The sequence below is a fragment of the Piliocolobus tephrosceles genome, chromosome 19, assembly GCF_002776525.5.
Source record: "Piliocolobus tephrosceles isolate RC106 chromosome 19, ASM277652v3, whole genome shotgun sequence".
NCBI classification, from domain to species: Eukaryota; Metazoa; Chordata; class Mammalia; order Primates; family Cercopithecidae; genus Piliocolobus; species Piliocolobus tephrosceles.
Window position 1 is genome coordinate 45,791,212 of NC_045452.1, and position 21,642 is coordinate 45,812,853.

Below are 21,642 nucleotides of genomic sequence, written 5' to 3' on the forward strand. Positions count from 1 at the left end.
GGGAATTGCAGCTGGCTTGTGTTTCCTGTTTTTATTGAATTATTCAACCCAATTTAAAGTCTGTCCTTGCCACGACTCCTCCTGCTCAGTGATATTACTCCCACAGCTTTAACCTTCTGGGTATATTTTTTATCACAATCCAACAGCAATAAATTTGACCTCATAAAGTACCAGCCCAATAGTCAGTGACTGTTTAATTAGGAGTTCTGACGGGCATGGAAACAAAGGCATTGTTTGGCGTCTGCCTGATTCAAACAGGAGTGGTGAGGTGGTCAGGAGACAGAACCATGGACCTGACTCAGGGAGAAAAATCTTGTTGAGTCTCTGAGTCTCTAGCCCATAAAACAGACTTCGTTTTTTACTTCCCTTTTGCTTTTTAAGGAAGTTGATTTGCATCAGCATGTTCTGGACTAGAGAGTTCAGGAAATGGGACAGTGAGGCAGCATGAATAGTCATTCTAAGGTACGTCCCTTGCTGAGAAGAGTAAGCTACTAACTTCCCATAAAATACACCTGAATGACCCTCTGCCCATCTTCTTCCCCATTTTAGGTACTAACAAGATATTAGAACTGGTCAGGATAAAACAATGGAGCCTTTCTGTGCTGGATTAAGTTTCCTATGGCTGCCGTAACAAATGAACACAAGCTGGATGGTTTAAAACAGCAGAAATTGGCCAAGGAATGCAGCCCGGTAGGTTTCAGCCTTACTTTATCCAGCCCCTATTCAAGATGGAGTCACTCTGGTTCAAACACCTTTGAGAATGGCACCAGCAGATTGAGTGTCTGGTGGGGGCCTGTCTTCATAGGTGGCGCCTTCTCTGTGTTCTCACATGTTGGAAGAGATGGGCAGCTCTTTTATGAGGTCATTAATCCCATTCACCACCTCCTAAAGAGCTTACCTCTTAATACATCAGGCGTTAGATTCTTACATACGAATTTTGCAGGCGCACAAACATCCAGACTGTAGCATCCAGATATTCTGTACAGAATATAACTGTTTTCTTTTACCTCACATATTTGTTTTACTTTTGTTTTTCGCTTGCATATGTTTTATGGTGATTTGTTAACTTACAGCTCTCTGTTTAATCTGCATGTATAATTGTCTCGTATCCCAAGAAGGCTTTTGTTTACCCTTTTTTTTTTTTTGAGATGGAGTTTCCCTCTTGTCACCCAGGCTGGAGTGCGTGGCGCGATCTTGGCTCACTGCAACCTCCACCTCCTGGGTTCAAACGATTCTTCTGCCTCAGCCTCCTGAGTAGCTGGGATTACAGGCACCCACCACCATGGCCGGCTAATTTTTTGTATGTTTAGTACAGACGGGGTATCACCATGTTGACCAGGCTGGTCTCAAACTCCTGACCTCAGGTGATCCATCTGCCTCGGCCTTCCAAAGTGCTGAGATTACAGGGGTAAGCCACCGCACCCAGCCATTATTTTTTATTATCCATTAATTAAACAGATATTTCTTCGTACCAACTACTTAGGATTATCTATTAGGCACAAAGAAAGGTGTAGCAACTTGGAGAATTGCTTCCCAGGTGGTCCAGTGGTAAGCAGCTGAGAAGCTGAATGCATGGGAAGGATGCATTCCTGGGGCACGTGTCCCAGAGACACTCACAATCCCTCAGGAAAGAAATCTTCCTGTGGAAGCACAAGTAATGAGGAGTCAGTTAGTTGGGTATTAAAAGGAAGTGACCCCTTTGAAAGCCAGATAACAGAAGGTCACACAGAAGTGCAGAGAAGCATGTCCTTTCAATCTAGCATACCTGCTCTGCTACGGCAGCTGTTCTCCACCTTGACTGCACGCTGGTATCACCTAGGAGCTTTAAAAATTGCTGATGCAAGAATCTCTCCCCAGAGAGCTGAAATTCATTGGTCATGGTAAGGCCTGGGCATCCACATTTCTAAAGCTCTCCTGGTGGCCACAGTGTGCAGCTACGGTTGAGACCCATAGTTGTGAGAGGAAGGAACAAAGGTGCCCCGGAGGCTAAACCAGTCTGGGGCTGGGTGTGGGAGGTATGTTAGGGGAGGAGCAGGAGCCCCACGAGAAAGTGAGATCTTTTCAACAAGGCGAGGCAGCCAGAAAGAGTGAGGGGGAAGGGTGGAAGGGGGAGAGGCTGGCTTACACTGTCTTCCCCTCAGGGAGTCTTCACATGGTTCTGTGATATGGAAAGAGAAACTCTCCTGGTGAGAAAAGTCCTCTGAGTGCCTGTTTCAGGAATGCAAATAAAAAGGGACCAAGCAGGTGCTGATTCCCCAGTGTCCTCACCAGCATCCTTGTGGTGCTGTGTGAATGCCATCAGCCCTACTGTTCTCTGCATCTCTCCAAGTAGACCCCGCAAAGGCTGGTGAGGGACACAGGCTCAGCCCATCTCATGTATCAGCTGGTCTGGACCCTGCACACCCTAACATGGTGCTCAGCAGTTCCTGGCTGTTTGGGGACCACTGCTCAGCACGGCCAGTGTCGCCTCCTACAGATGTCACCCCGTAACACCCTCCCTTTCAGACTGGAGTGGAAATGTTCCCTATCAGACAGAAAGATCCTGAAACAAGACCGCTTCTAAGGTTGAGTAGCAAAATGAAAGTGAGATTCCCAAACAGATTTCTTTTTCTGAGACAAAGACCCATTATCAGCTCATTTTCAGAAAATGCTGTGTGTTTTGAACACATATGGGGACTGAATACATGTTCAAATGATGACTATTTGTAAGCTTTTATATATTCATTACAATTTTCCCCAACTTTTATTTTGAAAACTTTAAACCTTTAGAAAAATTTAATGCCCAGACAACCTTCATCTAGAATCACTATTAATGCTTCACCATGTTTGCTTTCTCTCTCTGTCTTTCTCTCTCCACACACACAAGTGCACTTTAACAGCTCTGACATTTAGATGTGTCTTACAGTTGATAATGAGGCATAGCTAAGTGACACTTTCCTTTTTTCCCCAGTGGTTCAAATATTAATGGTGAATCTTACAATTGATGGCATCTTAGATTCAATAGACAACAGAACTGGAAACTGCTCAGTCTGCCTTATTGTCAATGCTACACAAATGCCAGCTATCATTACTATATTAATATAATGGTGAATTTGTCTAATTCTTCTTATAATTTTGTCCATTTTGATTTTGTATTTGAAATACAAAGCTATGTTGTTAAGTGCATATACATTTACAACTGCTTCACCTTCCTGGTGAACTGAAACTTTTTTCCTTTTTTTTTTTTTTGAGAGGGAGTCTTGCTCTGTCACTCAGGCTGGAGTGCAATGGTGCGATCTTGGCTCACGGCAACCTCCACCTTCCGGGTTCAAGCGATTCTTCTGCCTCAGCCTGCTGAGTAGCTAGGATTACAGGCATGCATTACCACGCCCAGCTAATTTTTGTATTTTTAGTAGAGACAGGGTTTCACCATATTGGTCAGGCTGGTCTCAAACTCCTGACCTCGTGATTTGCCCGCCTTGCCTTCCCAAAGTGCTGGGATTACAGGTGTAAGCCACCGTGTCCTGCTGAAACTTTTTATGATTATATAGCAGTCCTTCTTTAGTAATGCTTAGTGCCTTAGTTTATTTTGTATGATATTAATATAGTGAAATTAGCTTTCTTGGTTAGAATTTACCTGGTATATCTTTTGTCCTCTTTTTACTTCAAATTTTTCTGTATCCTTATGTTTTCTTTTTTTTGGCGGGGGGATGTTTATAAAAACCTAAAGCTTTATTATTTTAAAAAATATAGTCTGATAACTTTTATTTTGCTGGATCACTTAGTCCATTTGCTTTTGGATTCATTTCTATTATGTTGCTTTATGTTTTGTATTGTTCCTTTTTTTTTTTGTTAAGGTTCGTTTCTCTCCTTCCTTGTCCAAGTAATCCTTTTACTGGGTAATTTTTTTTTTTCTTTTGAGACAGAGTCTTGCTCTGTCACCTAGACTGGAATGCAGAGGCGTGATCTCAGCTCACTGCAACCTCTGACTCCCGGGGTCAAGCCATTCTCGCTCTGTGTGCCTCAGCTTCACAAGTAGCTGAGACGACAGGCATGTGCCACCACATCTGGCTAATTTTTTGTATTTGTAGTAAAAATGGGGTTTCACCGTGTTAGCAGGATGGTCTTGATCTCCTGACCTCGTGATTCGTCCACCTTGGCCTCTCAAAGTGCTGGGATTACAGGCATGAGTCACTGCGCCCGGCTTTTTTTTTTTTTTTGAGATGGAGTCTTGCTCTGGTGCCCAGGCTGGAGTGCAGTAGCATCATCTTGGCTCACTGCAGCCTCCATCTCCCCGTTCAAGCGATTCTCCTGCCTCAGCCTCCAGAGTAGCTGGGATTATAGGTGCCTGCCACCACGCGTGGCTAATTTTTGTATTTTTAGTAAATATGGGGTTTCGCCATGTTGGCCAGGCTGGTCTCAAACTCCTGACCTCAAGTGATCTGCCCGCTTCGGTCTCCCCAAGTGCTGGGATTACAGGTGTGAGTCACCGTGCCTGGCACTGACTGGGTAATTTTATTTCACGTTTTCCTCTAGCACAGGGGTTTTCTGTGTCTACACTATTAACATTTTGGACTGGATGATTCTTTGCTGTGTGGGCCGCTCTGGGCATCGTAGGACGGTTAGCAGCTTCCCTGACCTCTATTCACTAGATGCCAGCAACACATCTCCAGCCGTGGCAGCTAGATATGTTTTCAGACACTACTGAATGTCCACTGGGGGACAAAACTCAGCCCCTCCCCACTGAGAAAAACTTCTTTGTTAACGAGGTTACTCTAGAAATTTTAACATACTTAAACTCATCTATGTCTCAGATTAATCAGTGTGTTTATCCTTCTCCCAAACACAACAACTTTAAAGTTCTTTAATTTTCCCTCACCTGTATTTTAGCTGTTTTAAAAACTCATTGTTTAGATTAAAAAAAAAATTTATCATTGACAAATAAAACTTGTATTTATTTATCATGTACAACATGATGTTTTGAAATATGTATACATTGTGGAATGGGTAAATTGAGCTAATTAGAATATGCATTACCTCATATACTTAACATCTTTTGTGTTAAAAAATCACTTAAAATCTACTCTCTTAGTGATTTGCCAGAGAAATGTGACAGTACCTGGAGTGGGGCAAGCAAGTTAAGGGTGGGTTATTCCAGGTGGGTGATATTTCACTATGATTGTATATGACTGGGTGGGTTCTGTAGATAGGAAGCTGAGAAGTCCAGCTTCCGGTTAAAATCCTGCATGCCATTTTACAGGCCTGGCTATGGGCAACTGCAAGGCCTGGTAGGTCTAATGGGGAGACTCCCTACCCATACCTGACTTGGCACAGCCGGGACACTGCAGTCCCTGGAGGGAGCTGAGGTCAAGGTTTCAGGCCCCTGACCTGCCAAGTTCTTACACACACCTGCATTCCCAGCCGTGGCTCCTTCATTCCCAGGTCTCTCTATCCAAGATCTTCTTCAGGTGCCTCTGCCATGGCTTCTTTATGCGAGGGAGAGAGTAAGGAGTGGAGAACCTTGAAAAGACATTGTTATCCCTTCTGACTCAGTGGTACTTATCCCAAAGGTATTGTGTCAGCAAAAACCTCCAAAACAACAACTGAAAAAACCAATAATTTAAACTTGAGACCTATTATACAACATGTGGTGTGTCACTAACTATAATCTGACATGATACCCTTCAGGAAAAAAAGAGAAAAAAGTTATTGTTTTATAGAGTCAATGTTTGTTTAGACTAACCAGAATATTTACCAGTTTCTTTCCTATATTTCTTCATAATATCGCAGCATCCATCTGGGATCAATTTCCTTCTGTCTGAAATAATCCTTTAGATCTTTATCTAATAAACATGTTTTGATGTCGAATTCTCACAGTTTTGTTTGAGTCTTTATTTTATCCCTTTTCCTGACAGATTTGTTTTGCAAAATATACACTTCTAAGTTGACAAAGTTTGTGATGCACGTGAAAGGAATCCTACCACTGTTTGCCTTCGGTTAGGGCTGATAAATCATCTGGAAGTTTGGTTGTTTTTCACCCTTGAAGGTAACCTGCCTTTTCTGGTTTTGGTGTTCTGCATTATCACACTGATATGATTTCTTCTTATTTCCCCAGCTTGAGAATTGTCGAGATTCCTAAATTGGTAGACTGGTGTCTTTTATTAGCCATTGTCTTTTCAAATACTTGCATACTGCTTTTGCTATATTCTCTCTCACCTCCTTCTGGGACTCTGGTTAGTAACCAACACGTGGTAAGTTATCTCACTCTACCCTTCATACGTCTTGTATCCTAACCACTCATATTTTCCATTCTTTTGTTTCTCTGTACTGTGCCCTAGATAATAACTTCTTTCTCTTTAAAAAAGTGACAAAGTGAGACTCCGTCTCAAAAAAAAAAAAAAAAAAAAAAAAACAAGGTGTAACAAGGTCTTAAAATTCAACTTCAAAACTAAATTTTATTTATTATTTATTTTTTTGAGATGAAGTCTCCCTCTGTCACCCAGGCTGGAGTGCAGTGGTGTGATCTTGGCTCATTGCAGTCTCCACCTCCCGGGTTCAAGTGATTCTCCTGCCTCAGCCTCCCAAGTAGCTGGAATTACAGGTGTGCACCACCATGCCTGGCTAATTTTTGTACTTCTGGTAGAGACGGGGTTTCACCATGTTGGCCAGGTTGGTCTTGAACTCCTGACGTCAGGTGATCCACCTGCCTTAGCCTCTGAAAGTGCTGGGATTACAGGTGTGAGCCACTACACCCGGCCACATTTTATTTCTATATACATGCAGCAAACATTGAAAAAAGTTTCAAAAAAGCAATCACAGATCTACCCTCCCTATGACGGTTAATTTTATGTGTCAACCTAGCTAGACTGATTGGGTAAAACATTAGTCTTGATGTTGGTGTGAAGGTATTTTTAAAGATGAGATTAACATTTAAATTCATAGATTTTTGAGTAAAGCAGATTACCCTCCATAATGTGGGTGAGTTCCACTTCTATCACTTGAAGGAAGGCCTTAAGAGAACAGAAGCCTGAGGTCCCTTGAGGAAGAGTTAATTCTGCCTCCAGACTGCTTTTGCTCAGGCTGAAACATCCACTCTTCCCTGGGTCTCTAGCCTGTTGGTCTGCGCTGCAGTTTTTGAACTTGCCAGCCTCCACAGTTCCTTAAAATAAATCTCTGTGTTCATTCTATTGGTTCTGTTTCTCTGGAGAACCCTAATACCCTTCCTTTTCTTTTCTTTTTTTCTTTTTGAGACAGGGTCTCATTTCATCACCCAGGCAGGGCCAGAGGGCAATGGCGTGAACATAGCTCACTGCAATCTTGACCTCCTGGGCTCAAGCTATCCTCCCACCTCAGCCTCCTGAGGAGCTGGGACTATAGACACACGCCACCATGCCTAATTTTAAAACTTCTTATAGAGAAGGGGTCTCACCATGTTGCCTGGAATGGTCTCAACTCCTGGGCCCAAGTGATCCTCCCACTTTAGCCTCCCAAAGTGCTGGGATTACAGAAGTGAGCCATTGTACCTGGAGATTCCCTTTTTCGCTCAGTTCAAAGTCAAAATTAGTCTCAGCGGTGTCTAACCTGCTGTTAAGCCTGTCCCCTGGCTTTTCAAACTTCCACAACTATACTTTTTATTTCTAGGGTTTGTTTGTTTGTTTGTTTTTAAATAACAGATCTGGCCCTTGACTGCAAATCTAGTTTTTGAAGCTTTAGACTGAGAGATCCCAGATGACTCAGACCTTGTACCTAGCACAGTACCTGGTCAACAGCAGGCAGGGTCTAGGAAGTACTTGTGGAATGAGTGGCCATTGAGATGGCAAACTAGAGCCTTTTTCACACTGTGTGTATCTAACAATTACACACAGGTAGTATCGTGTATCATGAACACATACAGTGCCACAGAGAGTAACACTTTAATGGAGCATCAGCAGCATATAAAACATATATAGGTAGAAAAATAAATTCAGTCAAAGTACCCCAAAGAATCCAAAAGTCCGTGTTCTGGATAGCATTGAGCTGACCACCCTTGAGTTGAGATTGATTTTCAGATCAATCTATCCATAATCTGGTAGAACGTTACAACATCTCCATTCTTATTCCTCATTTAAAATTTTTAAATATTTCTGTTTCTCACAATTTTTTTTTTTTTTTTTTGAGACGGAATCTCACTTTGTCACCCAGGCTGGAGTGCAGTGCCGCTATCTCGGCTCACTGCGACCTCCTCCTCCTCCCGGATTCATGCAATTCTCCTGCCTCAGGCACTTGAGTAGCTGGGATTATAGGCATGCGCCATCACGCCCAGCTAATTTTTGCATTTTTAGTAGAGACAGGCTTTCACCATGTTGGCCAGGCTGGTCTTGAACTCCTGCCCTCAGGTGATTCGCCTGCCTCAGCCTCCCAAGGTGCTGGTATTACAGGCGTGAGCCACTGTGCTCGGCCCTGTTTCTCACAATTAAAACATGATCCTATTTTAGTGATATAAGGGGCTGAAAATTACACTGTCAGTGGCCAACTTTTAAAAACTTCGCGAAAGCCTTTATAAGGCAGTGAGTTCCCAAATGGAATATTTTTGCCAAGCGAACCTTTAAAATGTAGCTCTTTGGTTGCTTAGGTAAGTCCAGGGTCTGGGAGTTCTAGAAGTGGGGCTGGCTTAGATGGTCTTGGCCCTCGTTTTCTGCCCCGATCCCTCACTGAGGCAGATGTGAGATGGAGCACGTCACTGTGCCCAGCCGAGTGTGTTTCCTTCTCAGAGCCTAGCTCTGGGGTCCCTGCCCAGGCGGGGTCCCGAGGCTGCAGCTGTCATCAGGATTCTGCTTGCTGCTCTCAGAGTCTTCTGCAATGACACTTAGCTTGTCGAAAACATCATTCTCATCCGAGAATGGAAAGGAGAAAAACAGAAGTGTGTTATGATGAGGATGGCCCAAAAACTGTGGAGGGAAAGAGGACAGTTAATGATCAATTTTCTCCATTTCTTTTTCTAGGTTTACAAATATTTTTTCACAGAACTCCTGGCTGGAAAATTTATTTTATTTATTTAATTTTTAAATGTTTATTTCATTTTTTTTGAGATGGAGTCTTGCTCTGTCACCCAGGCTCGAGTGCAGTGGCACGATCTCAGTTCACTGCAACCTCAGCCTCCCAGGTTCAAGCAATTCTCCTGCCTCAGCCTCCCAAGTAGCTGAGATTACAGGCATGTGCTACCACACCCGGCTGATTTTTGTATTTTTAGTATAGATGGGATGTCACCATGTTGGCCAGGCTGGTCTTGAACTCCTGACCTCAGGCAATCCACCTGCCTCGGCCTCCTGAAGTGCTGTGATTACAGGTGTGAGCCACTGCACCCAGCCTGTTTTATTTTATTTTTTGAGACAGGGTTGTGCTGGGTCGCCCAGGCTGGAGTGCAATGGTGCAATCACCGCTCACTGCAGCCTTGACCTTCTTGGCTCAACTGATTTTCCCACCTAAGACTTCTGAGTAGCTGGGATTACAGGCACGTGCCACCATGCCCAGCTAATTCTTTTTTTTTTTTGGTAGAGATTAGAGATGAGGTCTCACCAAGTTGCTCAGGCTGGTCTCCAACTCCTGGGCTCAAGTGATCCTTCCATCTCAGCGTCCCATAGTGCTGGGATTATAGGTGTGAGCCACCATGTCTGGCCAAAAATGCTATTTTATTTTAATTAATTAATTCGTTTTTTTTTTTTTTTTTTTGAGACGGAGTCTCGCTCTGCCGCCGGGGCTGGAGTACAGTGGCCGGATCTCAGCTCACTGCAAGCTCCGCCTCCCGGGTTCACGCCATTCTCCTGCCTCAGCCTCCAGAGTAGCTGGGACTACAGGCGCCCGCCACCTCGCCCGGCTAGATTTTTGTATTTTTTGGTTGAGACGGGGTTTCACCATGTTAGCCAGGATGGTCTCGATCTCCTGTCCTCGTGATCCGCCCGAAAGTGCTGGGATTACAGGCTTGAGCCACCGCGCCCGGCCAATTAATTCGGTTTTTTAAATGTAAGACAGATTCTTATTCTGTCGCCCAGGCTGGAGTGCAGTAGCATGATCTTGACTCACTGCAACCTCCGCCTCTCAGGTTCAAGCGATTCTTGTGCCTCATCCTCCCGAGTAGCTGGGACTACAGGTGTGCACTACCATGCCCGGCCATTTTTTGTATTTTCAGTAGAGACAGGGTTTCGTCATATTGACCAGGCTGGTCTCAAATTCCTGACCTCAGGTGATCCGCCCACCTTGGCCTCCCAAAGTGCTGGGATTACAGGCGTGAGCCACTGTACCCTCCTAAAACGTCTATTTTAAAAAGTGATGGGCAAGGCGCAGTGGCTCACATTTGTAATCCCAGCACTTTGGGAGGCTGAGGTGGGCGGATCACCTGAGGTCAGGAGTTTGAGACCAGCCTGGCCAACGAACATGGTGAAACCCCATCTCTACTGAAAATACAAAAAAAAAAAAAAAAAAAAAAAAATAAGCTGGGCGTGCTGGTGAGTGCCTGTAATCCTAGCTACTCAGGAGGCTGAGGCAGGAGAATCCCTTGAATCTGGGAAGTGGAGGTTGCAGTGAGGCAAGATTGTGCCACTGTACTCCAGCCTGGGCGACAGAGCAAGACTCCTTCTAAAAAAAAAAAAAGAAAAAGAAAGTGACAACAGTATGATGGTTCCTCAAAAAATAAAAATAGAATTACCATCTGATCTAGTAATTCCACTCTTAGGTATTTACTCTAAAGAACTGAAAACAGGGTGTTGAAGACATATTTGTACATCCTGTTCATAGAGGCATTTTCATAATAGCTGAAAGGCTGGAAGCAGCCCAAGTGTCCACCCACCAATGGATGGAGGAGTGAAGTGTGGTCTATACACACAATGGAATGTCATTCAGCCTTATACAAAATAGTTCTGACACCTGCTAAACAGGGATGAACTTTAAAGACATTATGCCAAATGAAGGGCCCGGTGTGGTGGCGGGCACCTGTAATCCCAGCTATTCGGGAGACTGAGGCAGGAGAATTGCTTGAACCCTGGAGGCGGAGGTTGCAGTGAGCTGAGATTGCACCACTGCACTCCAGCCTGGGTGACAGAAAGAGACTTCATCTTGGAAAAAAAAAAAAAAAAAAAGAAAGACAGACATTATGCCAAGTGAAATCAGCCAGACATGAAAAGACAAATACTGTATAATTCCGCTTATACGAGGGACCTAGACTAGTCAATTTCATTAAGACACACAGAGTGGTGGTGGCTGCCGGGGCCCTGGGTGGGGAGAAGAAGGAGTTACTGTTTAATGGGTAGAGAGCTTTGGTTTTGAAAGATGAAAAAGTTCTGGAGATGGATGGTGGTGATGGCTACACAGACAGATGAATGTACTTAATGCCACTGAATTGTACTCTTAAAGAGGATTAAGGTGATACATTTTATGTTATGTCTATTCTGCCACGATTAAAAACATACGTGACAATAAATACGCAACTCATTTGCTAAGTGATCACATGTCACCTTCTAATAGTTCCTCTTTTCAACCAGGAGGGAACATTTTTATTCTGATCATGATGTGGTGAGGCTGTCACACCTCTAGGAAGCAGGCACGTCACAGGCCCTGGATAAATGTGTCTTGGAATAACAAACAGAATCTCCCATGTGTCTTCTGGCTGAGTTAGGGGCCCTCTGGTGCTCCCTAGCATCCCACAGGCTCCTGGATTTCAGCACTACCGACCACCTGAACTGTGGCTAGTTTGAGTCGATATGTTGCTGTAAGTGGAAATTATATACCAGATTTCAAAGACTGTATGAAAAATAGAATGTAAAATATCTCAATCATTTTTTAAAATATTGACGACTTATTAAAATGATGCTATTTTAGATATACTGGCTTATATAAAATATATTATTAATGTTAATTTAACCTGTTTCTTTTGACTTTTTTTTTTTTTTGAAATGGAGTCTCGCTCTGTCGCCCAGGCTGGAGTGCAGTGGTGTGATCTTGGCTCACTGCAACCTCCAACTCCTGGGTTCAAGCGATTCTCCTGCCTCAGCCTCCCCGGTAACTGGGATTATAGGTGCCCGTGACTATGCCTGGCTAATTTTTATATTTTAGTAGAGATGGGGGTTTCACCATGTTGGCCAGGCTAGTCTCAAACTCCTGACCTCAAGTAATCCACCACCTCAGCCTCCCAAAGTGCTGAGATTACAGGTGTAAGTCATGGCATCTGGCCTCTTTTGATTTTTTATTATTATTATTATTTTTCTACAGGTGGGGATACTCACTGCTATACAAACGAGGATTTTTTTTTTTTTTTTTTTTTTTTTGAGATGGAGTCTCGCTCTGTCGCCCAGGTTGGAGTGCAGTGGCATTGTTTTGGCTCACTGAAACCTTTGCCTCCCAGGTTCCAGAGATTCTCTTGCCTCAGCCTCCTGAGTAGCTGGGACTACAGCTGTCTGCCACCATGCCCAGCTAATTTTTGTATTTTTAGTAGAGGTGGGGTTTCACCATGTTGGCCAGGCTGGTCTTGAACTTCTGATCTCAGGTGATCCACCTGTCTCATCCTTCCAAAGTGCCAGGGTTACAGGTGTGAGCCACTGTGCCTGGCCAATCTTTTTTTTTTTTTTGAGACGGAGTTTCGCTCTGTTGTCCAGGCTGGTGTGCAGTGGTGTGATCTCGGCTCACTGCAAGCTCCACCTCCCGGGTTCACGCCGTTCTCCTGCCTCAGCCTCCCGAGTAGCTGGGACTACAGGCACCCACCACCTCACCCGGCTAATTTTTTGTATTTTTAGGAGAGATGGGGTTTCCCAGTGTTAGCCAGGATGGTCTCAATCTCCTGACTTCATGATCCGCCTGCCTCGGCCTCCCAGAGTGCTGGGATTACAGGCGTGAGCCACTGCACCTGGCCCAATCTTTGGACTTTTAAAAAATGTGGTTACTAGCAAATCTAATATACACATGGCTTGCAATATGTTCGATCAGACAGAGCTGCCTTCTCACTTTTAATGGACACCAACTCTTCTCAGTTTGTGTCACCTGTAGCCAGGGCTCCTAAAGGGCAGGGACCACAGTCTGATAATCTTTGTCTCTCCAGTGCTTTGAACAATAAAGAGGCCCCTATATGTTTCCTGAAATCTCTGCTGGTTTCCCACTGTCCATTCTTCATCTTCCTAGGTTCACCAATGCTCTTAATCTTCATAATTAGATGGAGAACCTTCTCTAAAGCTTTGCATCTTGAACCCCTCCCCTCCAGATGGAACCCCTCTTAGTGTCATTTCTACACTCAGCCTTCTGATATGACTTAATGGAACCTCAGGGTGGCTGCACTACCTCCTGGTGTGGACCTGTTGGGATTTTCCCTTGTGGGTTTTGAGCAGCTGATGGAGGGTGGTGGGGTGCTCCTCTGTTGGGCCAAGAAGGAGGCTGGTGGGAAGGGGAACCTCTCTAAACTTCGGATCCAGTGGACTAATGAGAATGGGCTGGAAGCTACTCTGGATTTTCCTGGGATAATGGGGACAGGAGAGATCAAAGGAAGGTGTACCGAATCTCAAGGAAGTAGTATCAGCTGAGTCTCCTGGTTGGACACACACACACACACACACACACACACACACACACACCCCACACTGGTGGCTGGCTCAATAGATGAGTGTAGGATGAACCTCCCTAGTGCTTTTTTAACTCAAAGTCTCCATCCCCAGCAAATCTCCCTAAACTCTAAATGATCCTTTGGGTCCTGGTTAATGGATTCGATGCTTTATGAATCAAGCTGGAGAAAGTCGTGATGTGATGCGAGGACCCCAAACTGCTCCGTAGTTGCTCAACCCCTCTCCAGCACCCTCCACTCCCTTCTCTGATTTCTCAGCTCTTACAGGGGCTGGCTCCACGGTCAAGTCTGCAAAGTCTTCTAGTCAAGTCTGCAAAGTCTTGGAGGTGAGAGCTCTTGCCAGCAGGCCCCTTTATAGTTCGTTCCGTCTGTTCTTTCCTATCTGACCAGTTTCTTTGATGGTGAAGCCAGAAGCAAAAATAGCAGGTGAATCATTTTGTTTCCTCTTGGTTCTCAGTTAACACAAAACCTTTGAGCCAAGCAAAGGGCCCACCCTCATTCTTTGTTCTTCCTGCTGCAGCTGTGGCTTCTCAACAGCTCATAGAGGATTCTTAGTTCATTCTGGTGCTGCAGTCTCATTGGTACTTTTTTTTTTTTTTGAGATCGAGTCTCGCTCTGTCGCCCAGGCTGGAGTGCAGTGGCGTGATCTCTGCTCACTGCAACCTCGGCCTCCCAGGTTCAAGTGATTCTTGTGCCTCAGCCTCCTGAGTAGCTGGAATTACAGGCGTGGCTAATTTTTGTATTTTTGGTAGAGACAGGGTTTCACCATGTTGGCCAGGCTGGTCTCGAACTTCAGACCTCAAGTTATCTGCCAGCCTCAGACTCCCAAAATGCTGGGATTACAGGTGTGAGCCACCATGCCCGGCCTGGCACTCTTTGTAGGGGGTTCTAGTCGCTCTGAAACACTTGCCTATGGTCCTGTGCCCCACTTTCCATCGAGGGTAGATGCAGTGCTGTGTTGCCCAGATCTCTTTTATGGTGGAGGTGCTTGTTCCCCAAGCCTCCAGGAATACTGGAGGCTGAAATGGCTCATAGCTGAGTCCCCTTCTAGGCTGTGCCCTTCCCAGAAGGCAGTTGCCTCGGCCAAGGCTCTGTGCCCTTCCCAGAGGCAGCCTGCATCAGCTGACTGGTGGTGCGGGGACAAGGGCCTGATATTAGCTATCACAACAACACATTAATAGGACCAGACATGCAGGAAGTGGCAAGGCATTGGTGAGGCACACACACTGCAGAGGGTGAGAAACTCACCCTGTAGAGATTCAGGGACCTGCCACATCCGTGAAATTTGAGGGGACCCTTGCAGTGGGGCATGCCAGGACATCCTCTTTAAAGGATCAATTATTGTGTCTCGCCCCTCCCACCACTAGGAAGGAAGCATTGTGCTGTGGAGGCCTCAGGGTTCTGAAGGCAGCATGTTCCACGCCTAGGAATACTGACTGCTCCAATATGCTTATCAAACGACACAGGAGGCTGTTGGCACTGAGGGGCCCAGGGCAGGAAAGGGCCCTGCAGAAGATATGGGCCGTGGAGCCTGCAGCCCTATGCACACCTCAGGACTGGTGCATTATCCCCAGGGACGGCCTGTGACTCCAACCTGGGGAATGTGTGACTTGGCACATCCTTGAAGTGTCTGGGGTGGGAAAAGATGCTGGGTGGAGTTTATGGCAAATTCCAAGAGGAAAATCACAGCATAGATACGAGAGTTCTGGGGTCAGGCGGGGCCATCTGCAGCAGATCATTATACCCTGTTTGAAAAAGCAGCTCTTGGGACGCTATGGGGACCTGGCAGAGACAGAGCTTCTGACCAGGGACGTGAGGTGATCGTGCTGCCCAGAAGCGACCATCATGAGGCCTGAGACCCAGCAGGCCCTGAGATGGGGTCAGAGGGTGCATGTCGGCCACATGCAGGTGGCTGGGACTCCTGTGCCCTCTATCCCTGTTGCACAGTGGCTGTGTCTGCTCACACAATGACTGCAAAGGGGGATGGGTACTTATGCCCAGCTGAAGAAGGAGGAAAGGCCGGCGTGGTTTCATGGCATTCATGGCAAGGTTAGCATGGTACGTGGGCACACACTGAAAGTGGCCCGCTACTGCACTTCAGCCCCAACCAGGGAGAAAGCTTCCCCACGGGCGGAGATTTGGGCTGTGGGTCTGGTCATCCCCTTTACGTGGAAAGAAAAGCAGCCCAAGATCCGGCCAGCGGTGGGATCCCAGGCAGGGGTTAGTGATGAGGCTGGTAGTCAGGGGCACTGGGGAAGGAAGGCTGGAAAGTTAGGGACAAGGACATCTGGGAAGAAGGATGGACCTGAGGGAGTAGCTGGAGCGTGGAGATTTCTGCGTCCCATATTAACTCCCACTGAGAGCATGTGTCATAGACAGCAGACGGCCAGGGAGACATGATGACACAGCCAGTGGATGTCAGCCAGCCTCTGCCACTGGTCACCTGTACGTGGCACAGGGCTCATGAACACAGCAGCCGTGGTGGCAGGGATGGAGGCTGCGCGTGGGCCTGAGAGAAGGGGCTCCCACTCCCATGGCTGGGTAGCCACGACTGCTGCAGAATGTCCAACCTGCCTGCGACAGAGATCAATGCTGAGCCCCCGATATGATGGCATCCCCCAAGGAGACCAACCAGCCATGGTTGGTCTCCTGGTCTCTACCAGGAGAGACCAACCATCTCTCCTGGCAGAGGATGCTGTTGGGGGTTGAATTCTATTCCTACAAAATTCCTATGTCCTGGGCCACGTGCAGTGGCTCAGGCCTGTAATCCCAGCACTAATTTTTTGTATTTTCAGTAGAGATGGGGTTTCACCATGTTAGCCAGGATGGTCTCCATCTCCTGATCTTAGGTGATCCACCCGCCTCGGCCTCCCAAGGTGCTAGGCTTACAGGCATGAGCCACTGTGCCTGGCCTTCTAAAATATTTTTTACCTGGCCCTTTAAGAAAAAGTTTGCGAAACCTGGTCTCAAAGGTTCCCAGAGCCCAAAGCTCCGCCCGTGGGGAAGCTTTCTCCCTGGTTGGGGCTGAAGTGCAGTAGCGGGCCACTTTCAGTGTGTGCCCACGTACCATGCTAACCTTGCCATGAAACCACGCCGGCCTTTCCTCCTTCTTCAGCTGCGCATAAGTACCCATCCCCCTTTGCAGTCATCGTGTTTTCTGCACCTGGTGGCAAGCTGATGGCATCGACTCTCTCGAACCACTCTGGAAGGGGCAGTGGTGCATCCTGGCTGGAGCTGACCTTTAGTTTAGGAGTGATTTGCTGTTCGTGTCCTGCAGGGCCTGTCAGGACCACTGTGGTCTCACAGGTGTTTGCTCTCCTGGTAGAGGATGCTGTTAGGGGTTGAATTCTATTCCTACAAAATTCCTATGTCCTGGGCCAGGTGCAGTGGCTCACACCTGTAATCCCAGCACTTTGGGAGGCCAGAGCGGGCAGATCACTTGAGGTCAGGACTTTGAGACCAGCCTGGCCAATATGGTGAAACCCTGTCTCTACTAAAAACACAAAAATTCACTGGGTATGGTGGTGGGCGCCTGTAATCCCAGCTACTTGGGAGGCGGAGGCAGGAGAATCGCTTGAACCCAGGAGGTGCAGATTGCAGTGAGCCAAAATCATGCCACCCCATTCCAGCCTGGGTGACAGAGTGAGACTCTGTCTCCAAAAAAAAAAAAAAAAAGAAAAGAAAAGAAATTCGTATGTCCTAATCCCTCTACCTCAGAATGTGACTGTACTTGGAGACAGGGTTGCTGCAGAGGGGATCAGTTAAGTTAGAATGAGGCTACAGTGGAGTAGGGTGAGCCCTCCCCCCGTGACTGGTGTCTGTATGAAGAGGGGGCAATGTGGACACAGACACTCACATAGGGAGAAGTCTGTGTGAAGATCAAGGCAGAGACTGGGTGATGCCTCCAGAAGCCAAGGAATGCCAAAGATCGCCAGCAACCCTGAAGAAGTTAGGGGAGAGGCCTGGGACAGATCCTCCCTCACAGCCTCCGAGGAACCCACCCTAGTGACACTTTGACTTTGGACGTCTGGCCTTGAGAACTGTGAAAGAATCAATTCCCGTTGTTTAACTGCACAACGAGTGCTACTTTGCTACAGCAGCCCTGACAAACTAATAGAGAGGCCATATCACATGGTGCCAGACCAATGGGCCCACTGACAGTGAAGGCGGGACCCCCGGTCGTATCACACCCTGCACCACCCAGCAGCTGCCAGCCTGGAAGAAGAACGGAGCGGCCTGTTTAAAGGGCAGGGGAGGTGCCAGCTTCGAGATGACACCTGCTGAGAGCGGGGCATTGTCCTCCAGCACCTGGCACGCACTCAGGACCGACAATCATCACGTGATGCTGTGCCCCCAGCAGGTGGAACGCCCGGGTCTGGAAGCAAGCGGGGGGCAGGAGTGGCCCTGTTCACCCTCATGCCCAGTGACCTACTGGAGAAATTGCTGCTCCCTGACCTCGCGGTTTGAGGCTCTGTGGGTCTAGGGCAGGACCAGCAAAGGAAGGCCCATGGGGCAGATCCGGCCTACCACTTGTGTTTTCGTATGGCTTGAGGATTTTTAAATGATTACATTTAAGTGGTTATATAAGTGAATACATAATTTTGATTTTTATTTCTTGCCAACAGAACCTAAAATATATATATAAATTTAAAACATTTTTAAATTTTGAGACAGAGTCTTGCTCTGTTGCTCAGGGTGGAGTGCAGTGGTGTAAGGGTTCACTGCAACTTTCACCTCCCGAGTTCAAGCGATTCTCCTGCCTCAGTCTCCTGAGTAGCTGGGATTACAGGCGTGCACCACCATGCCTGGCTGATTTTTGTATTTTTTGTTTTTGTTTTTGTTTTTTGAGATAGAGTCTCGATCTGTCACCCAGGCTGGAGTGTAGTGGTGCGATCTTGGCTCACTGCCAGCTCTGCCTCCCGCATTCACGCGATTCTCCTGCCTCAGCCTCCAGAGTAGCTGGGACTACAGGCGCCCGCCACTGCGCCCGGCTAATTTTTTGTATTTTCAGTAGAGATGGGGTTTCACCATGTTAGCCAGGATGGTCTCCATCTCCTGATCTTAGGTGATCCACCCGCCTCGGCCTCCCAAGGTGCTAGGCTTACAGGCATGAGCCACTGTGCCTGGCCTTCTAAAATATTTTTTACCTGGCCCTTTAAGAAAAAGTTTGCGCCACCTGGTCTAAAAGGTTCCCAGAGTGGGAGCATTTCTACCAGAGGACACGAAACAAGGACCGATAAAGTTTAAGCCGCCTCCTCAGGCCAAGAGACTGGCAGGCAAGAAGAGAAGTCACCACTGTACACAGTGGGCACCCGCCACAGTCACTGGGCACTTCCTGGGACTCCCCTGCCCGATTTTGACAGCAAATTGACAAGTGCAGGGACAGGCCATTGCCTGAGATGGGCCTGGGGACCAGAGGCTCAGTCCTCTCCGGGATGAAGGCTGGGATACCCAATCAAGTCAGCAGCCCCTACAGCACAAGCTCCTCCCGGGAGAGGAGAGCGGACCCTCAGGGCCAGCAGAGGAACGGGCCAGCCCACAAGCGTTCCTTTGTGGTCCTGAGACCTGCAGCAGCAGTGGGGGTTGGAGTGCATTCCACTCATCTTCCTTCTGTAACCTTCCCCAGGAAATGAGATCAACTCAGATCCTGGAGGAGCTGTTTCCAGTAGATCCAAGTGGTCCCAGGGGTGAATGTAATGGATGCTGTGGTACCTTCAGGAAGGAGGTACTCGTGCTCCTAGCTCCTGTCTGCTGCTGTCTCACCCCTCACCCTAGCTTAGGGCCCCTTCCTGGGAGTAGCCCACATCCAGGCCATGGCCAATATGGAGTTCACATGCCCATCCCTCTTGCCTCAGCTTAGGACATCTCTAAGGGGCCACCCCCACTCGAGAGGTCACATGGGATTGGCTGAGGCCTCTGTTGTGGTTGTGTGAAAACTCAACCTCTCTCGGCCTCATCTGGTTACCTTCACTCCCTTAGGGTATTATTCCCAAGGATGTTCCCCATTCAGCCTTTTGAATGCAAATCTCTATCTTAGAGTCTGCTTCCTGGGAAATGGGACCAAAGAGAGTTCCTTTGGGTCTGGGCTTGGCATCTTCTCATTTTCAAGTGTCAGTGACTATCCAGAGTTTCATTTCTTAGGGCTTCTTCAGTCCTGTTATCATTAGTCAGTTGCATTGTTTCTTCTCCTAACCCTTTTAAAAATAGCCTTCTTAAAGACCAGGAAACACCACCCAGAATTTCAATCACTCTCGCATATTCCAAAACTGGAAATGTGCCTTTCCTTCCTCCCATTCTCTCCCTCTGGCGATCTGCTGGCATTTAGCCTCGAGTTTTCTCTTTTTTCCACACTGGGCTCTGCTTTTCCCCTCCTCCCCTAGAACCACCACCTTTGCTCCCCAGGGACCTGGGGCTTTGGGCAGTGAAGGCTGGAGAAGGAGCGACACCCTAGGGTGTAGGGAGGGCTACTGGGCAAACCTGCGCCCCTTTCCTTGGGGCTGTTCCTTGACTTCAGACTTCCCTGAAATGGTTACAAGAGAATGGACCAGCACACAAAGACGTGTGTGTGTGTGTGTGTGTGTGTGTGTGTGTGTGTGTTTTCTCCTGGAAAACATGTTGTCTGGAATTGGGCAGCCTTAACTTGAAAGGAAAGCTCTTTCCAATCAAGGTTTTCGAATCTGCATATCTCTCCACCCTACCTACCTCTTTCAGGTGCTGTGGAAGAGAATTCCCAGGGGAGAAGGTGTACTTTGTCTTCTTATAAATGCACCACAGCAAGGCGAAGCAGCCAAGGAGTGCCAGGCAGACCACGAAGACCGAGGCCATGAGGATGATGGCCACCATCCAGGAGGGGACCGTTTCTGCCAGGGATAAGGGGCATGTTACATTCTTGTCACAGGTTGGGTCACGGTGATCCCAAGAGCATTTTAACCATTACAATCCCTGAAAACAGAGCCTGTATGTTCATCTTGGGAGATGTCTCAGAAACACAGCAACTGGTTCGAGGACCCAGAGGTTTTCGAAGAATTTCACCCTTTTCTTATCTTCTCCAAAGTTTGGTGTCTGGAATTATTGCTGATATACATCAAAAGAATAACAAGCAATAATTCTGATCCACTGTACCTACTGGCAGTGTAGCAACGGGCCTCTGGATATACCACTTCTGCCTTGACAGAGCAAGTGAGACTCCCCTGGACACGTGAGCCTGTGTTAAACACAGGCACCATCTCATTCTATATTGAGAAAGACAGAAACTCTCTGAATGAACAACTCTATCCAAACCCCTGCACTAGGCCAGGTGTGGTGGCTCATACCTGTAATCCCAGGACTCTGGGAGGCCGAGGGGGGAGGATCGCTTGAGCCCAGGAGTTTGAGACCAGTCTGGGCAACATAGTGAGACCGCTTCTCTACAACAAAATAAGTTTTTAAAAAATTAGCTGGGTCTGATGGCACATACCTGTAGTCCCAGCGATTTGAAAGGCTGCGGTGGGAGGGTCGCTTGAGCCCGGGAGGTGGAGGCTGTGACAGTGAGCTATGATTGTACCACTGCACTCCAACCTGGGCGACAGAGTGAAACCCTGCCTCAAAAACCAAAACCAAAGCCCAAACAAGCAAAACGAACCCCTGCACTAAGAGACTTGGCCAAACCCCAGCATAGGTTTCAGCAGGCCAAGGCCACATACCCGGGATGATCCAACCCCCTTGAATTCCTGTCTGGAAAAATCCAAGGCTGCCTAAGGAACTTACCATTTGTTCTTCCCAGCTCCCGAGGAGAGGCCTTGACCTCTCTTTCAGAGAACATTTATTCAAAAGGGCTTAGAGTGGTGAATCCTCCCCCTGTCCCTTTGAGACTTATACGTATCTCCCACAACCCGGGGATATTTTTCTCAACGATCTGAAAGCCATTCTTTTAAATCATCAGGAAGGACAGGGCCTCTGTCTCCCTGTCTCTGTGGGAGGGTAGAAGCCCCAGCCTTGATAAACCTCGCCTTGGTTCACAGACGCAGAGGGCCTCACGGCACTGACCCACCCCCTTAGCTGATTTAAAATTTTTTTCACTTCCCTGATTCTGCTCAACTCCCCACACA

At 47.3% G+C, this 21,642-nt stretch overlaps 1 protein-coding gene and 1 long non-coding RNA gene across 6 annotated transcripts in view; both read right to left on the reverse strand.

Moving 5' to 3' along the window:
- Positions 1 to 3,266, reverse strand: part of LOC111525304 — a 10,636-nt gene extending 7,370 nt beyond the window's left edge. Inside the window, exon 1 of the long non-coding RNA XR_002726057.2 lies at positions 1,766 to 3,266. This is a non-coding gene — a long non-coding RNA (uncharacterized LOC111525304). The remainder of the gene's footprint in view (positions 1 to 1,765) is intronic.
- A 4,605-nt stretch (positions 3,267 to 7,871) lies between these two features.
- The window catches only part of IL10RB (interleukin 10 receptor subunit beta), a 35,150-nt gene continuing 21,379 nt past the window's right edge, over positions 7,872 to 21,642 (reverse strand). For 2 of the 5 annotated variants that reach the window (XM_026456043.1, XM_026456042.1), the window contains 2 exons: positions 20,258 to 20,415; positions 8,355 to 8,906 (listed from right to left, as the gene is read on the reverse strand). In XM_026456043.1, coding sequence (XP_026311828.1) covers positions 8,733 to 8,906; positions 20,258 to 20,415 — 332 coding nt within the window. In that variant the 3' untranslated portion in view covers positions 8,355 to 8,732. Of the gene's footprint in view, positions 8,907 to 20,257; positions 20,416 to 20,437; positions 20,962 to 21,642 lie in introns of those variants that run through there. The other 3 variants (XM_026456040.1, XM_023190636.3, XM_026456041.2) reach the window with 3 other exon arrangements.